Here is a 16,575-nt window from a genome sequence, read left to right on the forward strand (position 1 = left end):
TCATTCATTCTTTTAGGTTGTTTTCTTCAGTGCCCTTCAGAGAGGCCATATCTCAGGGAGGAGACAATGAAATGTGTCACAGAGGAAGGATGTAAAGACTGTTTCTATGATGGGAAGGTATTTCCACGTGGATCGGTCATTTACAACACCTCAGATGGGAATGGTGTATGTTTCACTGCTATTTGTGATTCAGATGGGAAAATAATAAGAAGCACTGAATTCTGCATATCAACTACAACACCTTTCACTTTCACCACTACACCTGAAACTACAACAACTTCCACCATCTCAACATCTACTGTCACACCAACACCTACAACTATAGTTACGTCAACATCAACATCTACATCAACAGGGACATCCACAATCACCTCAACTACTGTAACGACAACATCAACAGAAACAACTACGTCAACAGAAACACCATCTACAACTACTGGTACAACAACAACTACATCAACAGAGACATCCACAATCACACCAACTACTGTAACGACAACACCTACATCAACAGAAACAACTACGTCAACAGTAACACCATCTACAACTACTGGTACAACAACATCAACAGAGACATCCACAATCACCTCCACTACTGTAACGTCAACACCTACATCAACAGAAACACCATCAACAACTAGTACAACTACAGTTACAACAACACCTTACTCTTGTGCTTTTAGATGCAGTTGGTCGAGCTGGATTAATAGCAACACACCCAGCACAGAGCCAGAAGGATTTGAAACTGAACCCATTCATACATTGTGGGATACTGGAAAGATAACCTGTCAGAACCCAGAAAAGATTGAATGTAGGGCAGTAGATTATCCACAAAAATCCCTGCAAGATTTGGGACAAACAGTATATTGCAATACATCATTTGGCCTGTCATGTTCGAATGAAGACAATGCAAATAGCCTGCCACCACATTGTTATAATTATGAAATACGGGTAAGATGTTGTGAAGACACTTGTATTACCTCTACAACTTCCCCAAGTACAACACCTACAACTATAGTTACATCAACATCTACTGTAACGACCACACCTACATCAACAGAAACAACAACACCTACAACTGTAACAACAACACCTACGTCAACAGAAACACCATCTACAACTACTGGTACAACTACATCAACAGAGACATCCACAATCACACCAACTACTGTAACGACAACACCTACATCAACAGAAACAACTACGTCAACAGTAACACCATCTACAACTACTGGTACAACAACATCAACAGAGACATCCACAATCACCTCCACTACTGTAACGTCAACACCTACATCAACAGAAACACCATCAACAACTAGTACAACTACAGTTACAACAACACCTTACTCCTGTGCTTTTAGATGCAGTTGGTCGAGCTGGATTAATAGCAACACACCCAGCACAGAGCCAGAAGGATTTGAAACTGAACCCATTGATACATTGTGGGATACTGGAAAGATAACCTGTCAGAACCCAGAAAAGATTGAATGTAGGGCAGTAGATTATCCACAAAAATCCCTGCAAGATTTGGGACAAACAGTATATTGCAATACATCATTTGGCCTGTCATGTTCGAATGAAGACAATGCAAATGGCCTGCCACCACATTGTTATAATTATGAAATACGGGTAAGATGTTGTGAAGACACTTGTATTACCTCTACAACTTCCCCAAGTACAACACCTACAACTATAGTTACATCAACATCTACTGTAACGACCACACCTACATCAACAGAAACAACAACACCTACAACTGTAACAACAACACCTACGTCAACAGAAACACCATCTACAACTACTGGTACAACTACATCAACAGAGACATCCACAATCACACCAACTACTGTAACGACAACACCTACATCAACAGAAACAACAACACCTACAACTGTAACAACAACACCTACGTCAACAGAAACACCATCTACAACTACTGGTACAACAACATCAACAGAGACATCCACAATCACACCAACTACTGTAACGACAACACCTACATCAACAGAAACAACTACGTCAACAGTAACACCATCTACAACTACTGGTACAACAACATCAACAGAGACATCCACAATCACCTCCACTACTGTAACGTCAACACCTACACCTACATCAACAGAAACACCATCAACAACTAGTACAACTACAGTTACAACAACACCTTACTCTTGTGCTATTAGATGCAGTTGGTCGAACTGGATTAATAGCAATACACCCAGCACAGAGCCAGAAGGATTTGAAACTGAACCCATTGATACATTGTGGGATACTGGAAAGATAACCTGTCAGAACCCAGAAGAGATTGAATGTAGGGCAGTAGATTATCCACAAAAATCCCTGCAAGATTTGGGACAAACAGTATATTGCAATACATCATTTGGCCTGTCATGTTCGAATGAAGACAATGCAAATCGCCTGCCACCACAATGTTATAATTATGAAATACGGGTAAGATGTTGTGAAGACACCTGTATTACCTCTACAACTTCCCCAAGTACAACACCTACAACTATAGTTACATCAACATCTACTGTAACGACCACACCTACATCAACAGAAACAACAACACCTACAACTGTAACAACAACACCTACGTCAACAGAAACACCATCTACAACTACTGGTACAACTACATCAACAGAGACATCCACAATCACACCAACTACTGTAACGACAACACCTACATCAACAGAAACAACTACGTCAACAGTAACACCATCTACAACTACTGGTACAACAACATCAACAGAGACATCCACAATCACCTCCACTACTGTAACGTCAACACCTACATCAACAGAAACACTATCAACAACTAGTACAACTACAGTTACAACAACACCTTACTCTTGTGCTATTAGATGCAGTTGGTCGAACTGGATTAATAGCAATACACCCAGCACAGAGCCAGAAGGATTTGAAACTGAACCCATTGATACATTGTGGGATACTGGAAAGATAACCTGTCAGAACCCAGAAGAGATTGAATGTAGGGCAGTAGATTATCCACAAAAATCCCTGCAAGATTTGGGACAAACAGTATATTGCAATACATCATTTGGCCTGTCATGTTCGAATGAAGACAATGCAAATGGCCTGCCACCACATTGTTATAATTATGAAATACGGGTAAGATGTTGTGAAGACACTTGTATTACCTCTACAACTTCCCCAAGTACAACACCTACAACTATAGTTACATCAACATCTACTGTAACGACCATACCTACATCAACAGAAACAACAACACCTACAACTGTAACAACAACACCTACGTCAACAGAAACACCATCTACAACTACTGGTACAACTACATCAACAGAGACATCCACAATCACACCAACTACTGTAACGACCACACCTACATCAACAGAAACAACAACACCTACAACTGTAACAACAACACCTACGTCAACAGAAACACCATCTACAACTACTGGTACAACTACATCAACAGAGACATCCACAATCACACCAACTACTGTAACGACAACACCTACATCAACAGAAACAACAACACCTACAACTGTAACGACAACACCTACGTCAACAGAAACACCATCTACAACTACTGGTACAACAACATCAACAGAGAAATCAACAATCACACCAACTACTGTAACGACAACACCTACATCAACAGAAACAACAACACCTACAACTGTAACAACAACACCTACGTCAACAGAAACACCATCTACAACTACTGGTACAACAACATCAACAGAGACATCAACAATCACACCAACTACTGTAACGACAACACCTACATCAACAGAAACAACAACACCTACAACTGTAACAACAACACCTACGTCAACAGAAACACCATCTACAACTACTGGTACAACTACATCAACAGAGACATCCACAATCACACCAACTACTGTAACGACAACACCTACATCAACAGAAACAACTACGTCAACAGTAACACCATCTACAACTACTGGTACAACAACATCAACAGAGACATCCACAATCACCTCCACTACTGTAACGTCAACACCTACATCAACAGAAACACTATCAACAACTAGTACAACTACAGTTACAACAACACCTTACTCTTGTGCTATTAGATGCAGTTGGTCGAACTGGATTAATAGCAATACACCCAGCACAGAGCCAGAAGGATTTGAAACTGAACCCATTGATACATTGTGGGATACTGGAAAGATAACCTGTCAGAACCCAGAAGAGATTGAATGTAGGGCAGTAGATTATCCACAAAAATCCCTGCAAGATTTGGGACAAACAGTATATTGCAATACATCATTTGGCCTGTCATGTTCGAATGAAGACAATGCAAATGGCCTGCCACCACGTTGTTATAATTATGAAATACGGGTAAGATGTTGTGAAGACACTTGTATTACCTCTACAACTTCCCCAAGTACAACACCTACAACTATAGTTACATCAACATCTACTGTAACGACCACACCTACATCAACAGAAACAACAACACCTACAACTGTAACAACAACACCTACGTCAACAGAAACACCATCTACAACTACTGGTACAACTACATCAACAGAGACATCCACAATCACACCAACTACTGTAACGACAACACCTACATCAACAGAAACAACATCACCTATAACTGTAACAACAACACCTACGTCAACAGAAACACCATCTACAACTACTGGTACAACAACATCAACAGAGAAATCAACAATCACACCAACTACTGTAACGACAACACCTACATCAACAGAAACAACATCACCTACAACTGTAACAACAACACCTACGTCAACAGAAACACCATCTACAACTACTGGTCCAACAACATCAACAGAGACATCCACAATCACACCAACTACTGTAACAACAACACCTACATCAACAGAAACAACTACGTCAACACCATCTACAACTACTGGTACATCAACAGAGACATCCACAATCACCTCCACTACTGTAACGTCAACACCTACATCAACAGAAACAACAACACCTACAACTGTTACTATAACACCTACGTCAACAGAAACACCATCAACGTCAACAGAAACACCATCTACCACTACTGGTACAACAACAAGTACATCAACAGAGACGTCCACAATCACCTCAACTACTGTAACAACAACACCTACATCAACAGAAACAACAACACCTACAACTGTTACAATAACACCTACGTCATCAGAAACACCATCAACATCAACAGAAACACCATCTACCACTACTGGTACAACTACAAAACCTACAACTATAGTTACATCAACAGAGACAACCACAGTCACCCCAACTACTGTAACGACAACACCTACATCAACAGAGACATCCACTGTCACAACAAGTCCTGAAACATTGACATCTATGTCAACGAAAACCACACCAACTACTGGAACATCTACACCTACGTCAACTAGAACAATTACTGCAACAACAACACCCACATCAAAAACATCTAAAAGTACCTCCACTATTACAACAAAGTTTACTGTGGTTACAGGGCCAACTCCCAAAAAAACATCAAATGTCTCACCACAACAGACATGTAACTGCACGTATTTAAATGCCACATACCCAAAAGGTGAGTGCTACTTTAACAATTATTTCCCAAACTTTTCAGTTTACCAACTTTACAGTTTGTTTAGTCACTTATGTTAAAAATCTCGTATTGTTTACCTCCTTTGCACATCCTTATAATTATAGGGTCAATAATCTACAATAAAACAGATCAAGCAGGTTGGTGCTTCACTGCCATATGTAACTCTTCCTGTGCTGTTGAGATACAGTCTAAGATATGTTCACCAACCCCAACAAATGACTGCAAACAATTCAACAGAACGGTAATTTAATAAAGTACACTTTAGTACACCTGTACTGTAACATGTACAGACTCTACAAAAAATTCTGCATGTATTTTTTTTTTTAATTAACTGTATAAAAATAGCCTCTAAATGTTATTTGATATAATAATATCTGTTGTAAGTATTAGTTGTTATGAAAAAAAATCTCTGAAATTCATTTTGATTCGTCTCTGTTTATCAATCCAATTGTGTCATCCAGCATATGGAATCCTGGATTGAAAGCTGCCAAAACAAAACATGCGTAAATGGCACTGTCACCTCAAAATCTCTACAGTGTCCCAAATCTGATGATGTCTATCCTAAATGTTCTAATGGATTAAAGCCTAAGAAGGTGTATTATAACAATGGCTGCTGTTTCAAATATGAGTGTGAATGTGAGTTTAAATCATGCACAGATTTCATCAATATTAAAAAAACAATTGTCCTAGCCAGTGCCTCACATTTACCTTTGGTTTATCTTGGTTTGATAGGTAAATGCAGTGGCTGGGGTGACCCACATTACAAAACTTTTGATGGAACATACTATGCTTTCCAAGGAAACTGCACTTATGTTTTGTTCCAAGAAATCATCCCAAAATACAATATCAGTGTCCATGTCAAAAACTATTATTGTGATATTAAAAATAATCTCGCCTGCCCTGAGTATGTGGTTGTCAACTACAAATCATATCAAATCAAGCTGACAAGCAACACTAAAGAGGTCCAGGTCTACGTTAATGATGAAGTGAAACAACTAACTTACAAAAATAATGACTTCTTCATCACCACCTCCGGCATGGCAGTAATTGTGAACATCACTGAGATCAAAGTTGACATTTATGTCAATCATCAAGGCTTTGAGATCAATCTCCCATTCTCCTATTTCAGTGGCAACACAGAGGGACAGTGTGGTGAGTAGAGATCAAAAAAAATCTTTTCGCAACAAATGTGTGAGGTGTACAAATTAGAATATACGTTAGTTTTACCTTTACAAGTGCACAAAAGGAATCAGATTTTCAATAACTCCAACTGAATGTTAAAGGGAACCCCGGGTGGTAAGACTTGTATGGTTTAATGTAACATAAATTGTGTCTCTTCCTGAAATATGTCAAATAAAACCCAAAAAATATTTACTTTACATTTACTTTATCCACATTGTTTTATACATATTTCGGACTACTAAATAGCCCTGGATATCGAGTGAAATCCACACTGAAAAACTCCTTCAGTGGTTGAGGCATCATGACAAGCATCGATGGCAGGATGGCATCTAGTGTTTCTTGTCTCTGCCGTTTGTAAGCTCTTTAAGTAGCTGTAGTCTAAAAAAAAGCCTCTAAGGCATCAGAGCTAAAATGAAGAGAACAAAGATGTGAGACTTTAGTTCATCCACAGGCATCTTCTCATTCTTTTCTCCTCCTCTTATCGTTAGGAAAGCAGTGAAGACTTACATCGCTTCTCTTGTTGCTCTTTGACTGAAAATTACAACCAAAAGTTGTATCATGTGGCATTATTTTATTTTACATGTAGTGTATTCCAGTAAAAATAGCAACATGTTGCGCCAGTGGCTCACTGAGTACAACCATTTCACATCTTTGAAATAATGGCACCCCCCATAATCCAAAATATGTATAAAATGATGTGGATTTTTTTAAATGACGTAGGTCTTTCATGGGTTTTCTACTACATATTTCAGTATAAGACATCATTTACATTATATTAAGCCATGCAAGTCTTAATACCCGGGGTTTCCTTTAATAATACTTCCTGCCTACATTCAGATAAAGTATGATTAAAACTCTATTTTTCAGGGGTTTGTGACAACAACCGTGCAAATGATTGCAGACGTCCTGATGGACAAATCGACCAGTCATGTGTGAACATGGCAGAGCTTTGGATGGTCCCCCCAGGATGCAAAACAACTCCTACTACAAATCATACTACAAATGGTACTACAGTTTCAACTCCAACTCCCTGCAATACGAAGATTTGTGATCTCATCACGGGCGAGTAAGGAAAAACCAAAAATATTAATCTTCTGTTGGTAAAACTGATTAGTACAGTGTTTTTCCTAGTCATGTCAATCGATTCCAAAAAATTAATTAATCGTGATTAAACCCACCTATCAAAATTTTTTATTATACTTTTATATTACAATAATTTCACATTAAATCTTCAAATTAACGTAGAAACAACATAAAGGAATATATTTTTGATATTTGTTTAATGCTATTTTTTTATGACTGAAGGCAAGTATCACTGATACACTAATACTTCTATGAATTTTTTCCTAATACTTAACTACAGAACTACAGAAGTTATTGATTTCATCTTTTTTAATTTTGTTCCTTGGTTAACAGACATCACAGCAGCTGGTTATTAGGATATTATGGCTGCTGTTATTTTAAAAGCTGCCGCTGCAGAACCTGAAGCAGATCTGACACTGCTTTAAATGTGACCACTACAATGAAACTACATACTTGTAGTTCCATTTGGGTTTGAATATGACACAGCGCTTTAATAGGCTATAATACAGTGAGCCCACCATATTTGTCCGTGCGCTTGAAGAGCATGTGCTACGAGCACAGTATAACGGCTGAAAGGACAGGAAGATTAGTTTTAGGTGCACTGTCCCTTTAGTCTGCCTAAAATCAAGTCATATTTTGTGTTTGTTTCTTCACAGTATGTTTAAGAAATGCCGTGAGGTCATTCCTCATGAAAGTTACTATGAGGCATGCAAATTTGATGTGTGCCACATAGGAAACCGCTCTATTGGTTGTGCCAGTCTGGAGGCGTACGCTATGCTATGTGGCAAGGAGGGTATCTGTGTGGACTGGAGAACATCAGATGAACTTACAAAAATATGTGGTAAGCAGAATGAACCTAACCATTTAAGTGTTGTGATTGTACATTACAGCTGGATATTAGTTATCATTGACTTAGTTGTCATTGGTTTCTATAACAGAATACAAGTGTCCCAGTCACAAAGTCTACAAGGCATGTGGGCCTAAAGTCGAAAAAACCTGCAGTACAAGGTAATCTAACTCTACAACAGCCCATTTCTACAAAATAACAATATAACTTCATTATCTGATGTGCTTCTGTTAACTCGCAACTAGGTACAATGATATGTTTGTGGAGAAAGGGTGTCAAGGCAGTGACTGTCATCAAACATTTATGGAAGGCTGTTACTGTCCTGATGATAAATATCTAGTTAGTTCAACGATAGATACCTGTACATCTTATTGCGGTAAGACATGATGCACCATTTACTTGTTACTTATTTTCTCTGTCTGCTAGATTAATGCACTTTCATGCTTATTTCGTTTTTATTCCCTCCATGTAGATTGCATTGGCCCCGATGGATTACCTAGACAGGTTTGTATAGGCAAAACAAGATGTTTAAAATAAAGAAAATCAATGTGGTCCGAAACATTTCAATGAGCATTTGCAATAATCGTCACAATTCCTAACTATCATCTACTTGCCTTTCCTCCTGTAGCCTGGGGATAGATGGACCATGAACTGTAATGAATATACATGCTCCAATGAGACATTTGGTATTAAAACTATGCCTGTCGGGTGTCCGATTGAAAAGCCCTGTGGATCAGAACAAAAAAGAATAATTGAAAACTGCTGCCCAACCTGCGGTGAGTCAAGACTAAACTTGCAATTACTGCCACCTACTATCTGTATATAAATGCATTCAGAAATCAATTATAAGGACTTGTTTCATCTCAATTCATTTAGTGTGTGATCTTGAGCTGTGTCTTCAGAAGAAATGTGATGTGGGATATGAGCTGGCAGCCAATACAGCTGAAGACAGTTGCTGTCCACTCTGTGGTAAGTCCTACATATCTTTATGTGGGGTTTAATTAATAAACATTTAAACAATTTTCCTGTCCAACAAAAACTTTTTTGTGAGTCATTCTTATTGGGCAGTAGCTTTTCATGTTGTAAAATAATGTATTTCTAAAACAAAAAATACAATCCGTAAATATAATATAAAAATATAAAATATGAAATCGCTACTTTTTTACATTACAAAAATAGCGACATAGCGACAAAGCAGTAATGTAATTATTTAATAAGGCTAACTAAAAAGTGCTCCATGCTCCAAAATATACATATTTTGTATACAACTTTATAAATCATAATGTCTAGCTTCTGCTGACTGTCATACGCACGTTTGTGAGAAAGTGGCATTCCAGTGGATGACGTAAGATGTAGATGAAGGCGGTGATGAACATGGAAGCACAGAGGAGCAAAACAAAACACCGGTCACAAAGTAGAAGTACAAAACAAGGATTTGTAAAGAAAAATGTTGGAGGAGTTCGATATAAGCCAAGAGGAGACTGGTTTTCCTTTGCTGTAAACAAAACTTTTTCCAGAAGTTTTCTTAACATAAATAGAACGTTCCCTTTAGGTTAGGGGAACGTTATGGGAACTTGCTGGGTACGTTCCGGGATGTTCTCTGTAGGTTGTAAAAATAAAACCTAAAAATAACCTGCAGGGAACGTTCTGGGAAGGTTCTTTTTAGGTTATAGAATTAAACCAAACATTCCCAGTAGGTTATAAAAATAAAACCTAAAAATAACTTACATGGAACATTCTGGGAAGGTTCTTTTTAGGTTATAAAATTAAACCAAAAAGTAACCTGCAGAGAACGTTCCGGGAACATTCTCATTTGTTTCCCAAAAAAATAACCAAATGGGAACCATAGGGGAACGTTAGGGGAACATTCTGTGTTTGCTGGGATCACGCCAGCGTCTTGTGCACACAGACACAACAACATACTATTTTATAGCCTAAACGCATCGCCTTAACTCCAGAGGATTTGTTGTGGAGAGGAGGAAACTAATAACTTTGTTTATAATGTTTGTAAACATTTTGCTTCTCCGGCATTTTAGCCTACATAATTTTTTAATGTAAAAATAAATGTGATGTGAGCCTTCTTGACTTGTGTGTGTTTTTTGTTTTTTTTTCTTAAAACGCAATTTTATACGAGTAGCGTTTTTTAAACAATGAATCGAGAGTCGTAAAATATCTTTAAAAAATACTTAATGTATTTAAAGTGTTAATAGAATTTTTCTTTTGTTTAGTAGCCTACATTTGGCCAAAATCTAGAAAAGATGATACTGCACTGGCTATGACTAAAACGGATTAAGATACCAGATCTCTTCCCGTTTTTGTTTTGTTTTTTCCTTTGAGTAAAGAAAACGCTGCACTTTGGTATTATTATTATAGGCAAAGAATTAAAAAAATAATGATAACATTATTAACCGGTATTTTTTCTACTCAAACCGGTTTTGGAATGATAATAATACAGAGGAAACGTCAAAATATCGAATCTGTTTGGAGTGAACCAATTTAATTCTTTTCCGTTTTAAAGCCCTGGTGTACATTATTCTTGGACTGATTTAATGGCTTATAAAAAAATGTTTTTTTCTCATTTTCAGTTCCCAAAGACGTATGCGTGTACAATGACACTGAGTACCAGGTGAGCTGCTTTGGGCAAATCCTGATGTTTACAATAGAACAAAAGAAAATACTGTTAAATAGTGTTAATATTTTACACATATTGACTAGGTAATTTCTGTTTTCTTTCTAGCCTGGAGTTAAAATTTTCAAAGAGCCTTGTGTTGAATGTGACTGTCCAATGGATAAAGACCCACAGACTCAACGACATCTCTTCGCATGCTCTTCCATAGCCTGTGCACCTTGCTCTGATGTAATAATTGCAATTTTTCTTGTGAACGCTCATATCAATTCATATAACTCAACTTCTAAGCTTTAAGTGTGTAACTGTCTAAATGATAAACTTTTGTTTTTGTACTTCAAGGGCTTTGAGCGTGTCAAACAAGAAGGAGAGTGCTGTGGAACATGCAAGCAAAGAAGCTGTATTTATACTGCGCCAGACAACACCACACAAATTCTCGAGGTGCATATTCTCAAACTTTCCTTCACACTTTCATTTCAGCAGATCTGTTCAACTCTTAGATCTTTTTTTTTTTTGTAGATTGGAGAGAAGTACATTTACAAGTGTGAGACTGTGACCTGTCAACTAGTTAATGACACGTTCGTGATTGAGAAGACCAAACCAACCTGTCCTGAGATCAATCCAGATGAATGTGTGCCTGTGAGTTTAATTTCTTTCACTCAAGTGTTTTGCTATCTCCCAACTTAGAGCTTATATATTTCAGCTTGAAAGGCATGGTAAATTCTGTCATGAATTACACACCCATGTCGTTCCAAACCTGTATGACTTTTTCATCTGTGGGGCACAAAAGAAGATATTTTGATGTTGTTTGCACAACAAAAACATCTGGACAATATCTTGCTTTATCATAATCATACAGGTTTGGAACAACACAACCTTTGAGTGAACTATCCCTTTTAATTATAAATATGTCACACTGATGGTTAAACAAAGCTGTGTTTGTCCTTACAGGGAACACTGGGACTCGATGCAGATGGGTGTTGCAGTACCTGTAAGAAATTGCTTTCTTGTTTAAAAAATGGTCAAATTTATATTATGTAGCAATTTACACAAGAATAGATTGACAGACAATGTTCTGATTCTTATGAATGAGCCTCAGTAATTTTAAATTTTAAAAAATGTAATATTCATATTATCTCCTATGGCCTGTAGGTGAGCAGAAGAACTGTGTTAGTGTGAAGAACACCACATACATTACTGTAAATGGTTGCAAGTCCACCCAGCCCATAAACGTGACATCCTGCAGAGGTCACTGTGACACCGTATCAATGTGAGATCACAAGGACATAATTCCAGGTGTAAACATACAGATCCTAAATATTAGGATAAGGTTTTATACTCATCTGTCTGGTGTTTTTCTTAAAAATCTACATAGGTATTCATGGGAGGCCAACAGCATGATGCACACCTGTTCTTGCTGTCAGGAGATGAAAACCAGCATTAAAAAAGTGCAGCTGAATTGTCCTGGTGACAGAGTGATCTTTCATGACTACGTCTACGTAGAGAGCTGTAAATGCACTCCAATTACATGTGAAAACCTGAAAAACAGTGGATAAAAGATCCCGTTCAATGTCTGCTGTACTGCTACAATTCCAGATCAGTTGCTGAAAAAATATATTTTGGTGAAAGGCGCCACCATTCAGGTTTTTGTTCTATAACTATTGACTCTCATGGCATTTTCAGGGCATTTTGAACATTTAGTTTCTTCTTCAGTAATGCGAAATATAATTCTTTACATTTCTTTCTTGTTAAATGGATGATGACTATAATAAAGCAAAGCAAATGGCAAAAAAAAACAGCAGAATGTTTTTTTTTCTCTCCCAGCAACTTCCAAACCACCAAAAAAAATAACTGAAAAATAAAAAAATAAAATAAAATAATCAGGAAAACGAAAATTTAACCCTGCTGCAACAATCACAGAAATTCTAATGGTTTCCACTACAAATACTTTCAGACCATTTAAAAATGGTTTCCTGTAGAAAGAAGGGTCTTATCTAGTGAAACAATCAGTTATTTTCATAAAAGTAATACAGTTTCTATACTTTTTTAATGTCAAATGCTCATCTTGTCTTGCTCTGTCTGAACTGTTTTTTTCCGGTTTATGACAGTTAGGGTATGTCGAAAAACTCCCATCTCATGTTCTCCCTCAACTTCAAAATTGTCCTATATGGCTGTTTTACCTTTTTTGTTAGGGGTGTTTAATCTTTTTTGCATGTTCACTTTGCAAAGACTGGGTCAGTACTTCTGCAATGATGTAGGATGATTTTGAAATTATTTTTTAAGTTGAGGGAGAAAATACAACGGGAGTTTTTCAACATACCCTAACTGTCTTGAGCCAGAATACATCGAGTTCAGGCTGAGCAAGACAAGATGAGCGTTTGACATTAAAAAGTATTTAAATTGTATTTTTTTAGTGAAAATAAGACCCTTCTTTCATGGCTGGGATCGTTTATAACCACATTTGGGATCGTTTGAAGCCACATTTAAACTGCATTTTGAAAGTTCAAAAACTCATGAAAATTTAAAAAGTGGGTGTAGCAAAATGGCTTAAAAGCGCCACTTATTCACTTTCAATGAAATGCCCCTCCTGATACGTTTTATGTATGTGTACGAAAATTGGTACACACATGTAACAAACCAACACCTACAAAAAAGTCTCTTGGAGCAAAATCTAAAAAGCCAAAAGAAGGTTATTTTCAATTTTCTTGGCAAATTTTGTGTCGCTTTCGCAATTTTAAGGCGTTGTACTTTAACAAACTCCTCTTAGAGATGTATTCAGATCAACACTAAATTTGATCAGTCTAATCTAAAGGCCTTTGTGACATTAATTTGCAAAGAGTTTGAGTTTTCGTCAAAGGGCGTGTCTGAGGCAGCCTGACAAATTTTGATGTTTTGCCATGAACCAGGAAGTTGTTATAACCATACAATAAGCCATACAATGTCTGATCTGCCCCAAACTTCACAAGTTTGATAAGAGTCCTGACCTGAAGAGATCTACATGCCGATATACTGTAACATACTCCTCCAAGAGATTTAATGACATGAAAATTATATTTGGTCACTGTAATTTAAAGGCCTTTGTGATGTTAAATTGTGAAAATCTTACGCTTTCGTTAGAAGGCGTGTTCGCGGTGGCGATGTTTCGCTATTGAAAAATAAGTTGTTGTAACTCAGCCATACAATGTCCGATCTGCCCCAAACTTCACACGTTCAATAAGAGTCCTGGCCTGAAGACATTTAAAGGTCAATATTCTGTTATAATCATAGTGCCACCTGTTGACAACAGGAAATGACTTGTTTTAAACTAACTTAAACATTCAATGTCCGATCTGCCCCAAACTTCACATGTTTGGTAAAAATTCTAGCCTGAAGAAATCTATATGTCAATACTCAGTTATAATCACAGCACCACTAGCTGGCAGCAGGAAGTTTGGCACATATAAATGACTTTGAAATATTCCTCCTATATTATCCACTTCAAAAGCATATTACCCACCGTTTGCTGTTTCCCAAAAGCCACTGGGTGGTGGCGAGCCTGGTTGCGAGGGGCCTTTCAACGCTGCTTGCAGCTTTAATGTTTCATGTAATTCCAATTAAATTTTGAAGTTTATGAAGAAACCTGAATTAACAATGAACAACGGAATATTTATGAATTAACATTAACCTAGATTAATAAATGCTGTAAATACACCTGCTGTTCATTTTTAGTTGTGTATTAAACCTGTAGATCTAAATTCAGAAACATATGATACTCAAAAACAGGTGTGTTGAATGCAAATTTTGCAAGATTCGGCACCCCTGCATTAATTAACGTTAACAAATGACCATCAAACCTGTATGCAATGCACTCAATGAATAATGTCAAGGAAACACAAGAAGCTCAAATCAGTAAAAAATGAAAGTGAAACTAAAGAGAATTTAGACTTACCTACTTTGTCATTTTTAGATTATAGAATATTTTTTTAAAGGGATAGTTCATCCAAAAATGAAAATCATGTAATTAATTACTCACCCTCATGTTGTTCCATCAAAAATATCTTAATTTATGTTCTGAAGATGAACGAAGGTCTTACGGGTTTAGAATGACATGAGGGTGAGTAATTTATGACAAAATTTTTACTTTTGGGTGAACTATCCCTTTAAGTAACACATATTGGTTCTATATACAGTGCCAAGTGAAAGTTTGGGAACCCCTTGCAGAATCTGTGAAAATGTTAGTAATTTTAACAAAATAAGAGAGATCATACAAAATGCATGTTATTTTTTATTTAGTACTGTCCTGAGTAAGATATTTTACATAAAAGATGTTTACATATAGTCCACAAGACAAAAAATAGCTGAAATTATTAAAATAACCCACTTTAAAAGTTTGGGAACCCTTGATTCTTAATACTGTGTGTGGTTACCTGGATGATCTATGACTTTTGTCGTTGTTGTTGTTGTTTGTTTGTTTGTTTTGTTTTGTGATGGTTGTTCATGAGTCCCTTGTTTGTTCTGAACAATTAAACTGAGCACTGTTCTTCAAGAAAATCCTCTAGGTCCATGAACAACCATCACAAAACAACAACAACAACAAAAAAAAAACAACAACAGTCAATCATCCAGGTAACCACACACAGTAACCACACACAAGGGTTTCCAAACTTTTGAAGGGGGTTATTTTAATATATATATATATTTTTTTTTATTTTATATTTGTCTTGTGGACTATATGTGAACATCTTTTATGTAAAATTAGTAAAATCTAAACTCTTACTCAGGACAGTACTAACTAAAAATAACATTTTTTGTATGTATTTTGTATGATCCCTCTTATTTTGTTAAAGTTGTTCACATTTTCACAGATTCTACAAGGGGTTCCCAAACTTTCACATAGCACTGTATTTTGAAGTTTACATTTTAAAAGACAACTTGAGCATATATTATATAAAGATCTGAGCATATATTTGCACACCCAACTGTAATTAATCACATTATGCTAAATACATATCAAATTATGTTTTTTCATTCTGTATTACAGATATGTAACACCAACACACACCCATTATATTAATCAAAGGGCATAATCTGTTGTTTAAGGAACCTTTTGAATAATTTCATAACTTCCCTTAATATGATAATTAATTCATCACCCAATACGCAGACTCTGACATTTAGCAAACAGTGACAATAAAAGAGACAATGTTTACACATTCAAATGCTTTCCGTTTATAGGCGTAAGAGGTTTCAAAGAACTATCCTTCAAAGATGTCAAAG

The 16,575-nt window shown here is 36.7% G+C and overlaps 1 protein-coding gene across 1 annotated transcript in view; it reads left to right on the forward strand.

Moving 5' to 3' along the window:
- Positions 1-13,101, forward strand: part of LOC127160505 (mucin-2-like) — a 28,619-nt gene extending 15,518 nt beyond the window's left edge. The window contains exons 28-45 of the mRNA XM_051103142.1: positions 17-5,563; positions 5,686-5,822; positions 6,043-6,217; positions 6,314-6,733; positions 7,631-7,829; positions 8,503-8,687; positions 8,785-8,854; positions 8,939-9,069; positions 9,166-9,197; positions 9,322-9,469; positions 9,570-9,662; positions 11,279-11,319; positions 11,431-11,550; positions 11,662-11,760; positions 11,839-11,958; positions 12,271-12,310; positions 12,472-12,589; positions 12,695-13,101. Of these exons, the coding sequence (XP_050959099.1) occupies positions 17-5,563; positions 5,686-5,822; positions 6,043-6,217; positions 6,314-6,733; positions 7,631-7,829; positions 8,503-8,687; positions 8,785-8,854; positions 8,939-9,069; positions 9,166-9,197; positions 9,322-9,469; positions 9,570-9,662; positions 11,279-11,319; positions 11,431-11,550; positions 11,662-11,760; positions 11,839-11,958; positions 12,271-12,310; positions 12,472-12,589; positions 12,695-12,875 (7,856 nt within the window). The 3' untranslated portion in view covers positions 12,876-13,101. The remainder of the gene's footprint in view (positions 1-16; positions 5,564-5,685; positions 5,823-6,042; positions 6,218-6,313; positions 6,734-7,630; positions 7,830-8,502; positions 8,688-8,784; positions 8,855-8,938; positions 9,070-9,165; positions 9,198-9,321; positions 9,470-9,569; positions 9,663-11,278; positions 11,320-11,430; positions 11,551-11,661; positions 11,761-11,838; positions 11,959-12,270; positions 12,311-12,471; positions 12,590-12,694) is intronic.
- Positions 13,102-16,575: the final 3,474 nt, after the last annotated feature.

This window comes from Labeo rohita, unplaced genomic scaffold, assembly GCF_022985175.1.
Source record: "Labeo rohita strain BAU-BD-2019 unplaced genomic scaffold, IGBB_LRoh.1.0 scaffold_368, whole genome shotgun sequence".
NCBI lineage: Eukaryota > Metazoa > Chordata > Actinopteri > Cypriniformes > Cyprinidae > Labeo > Labeo rohita.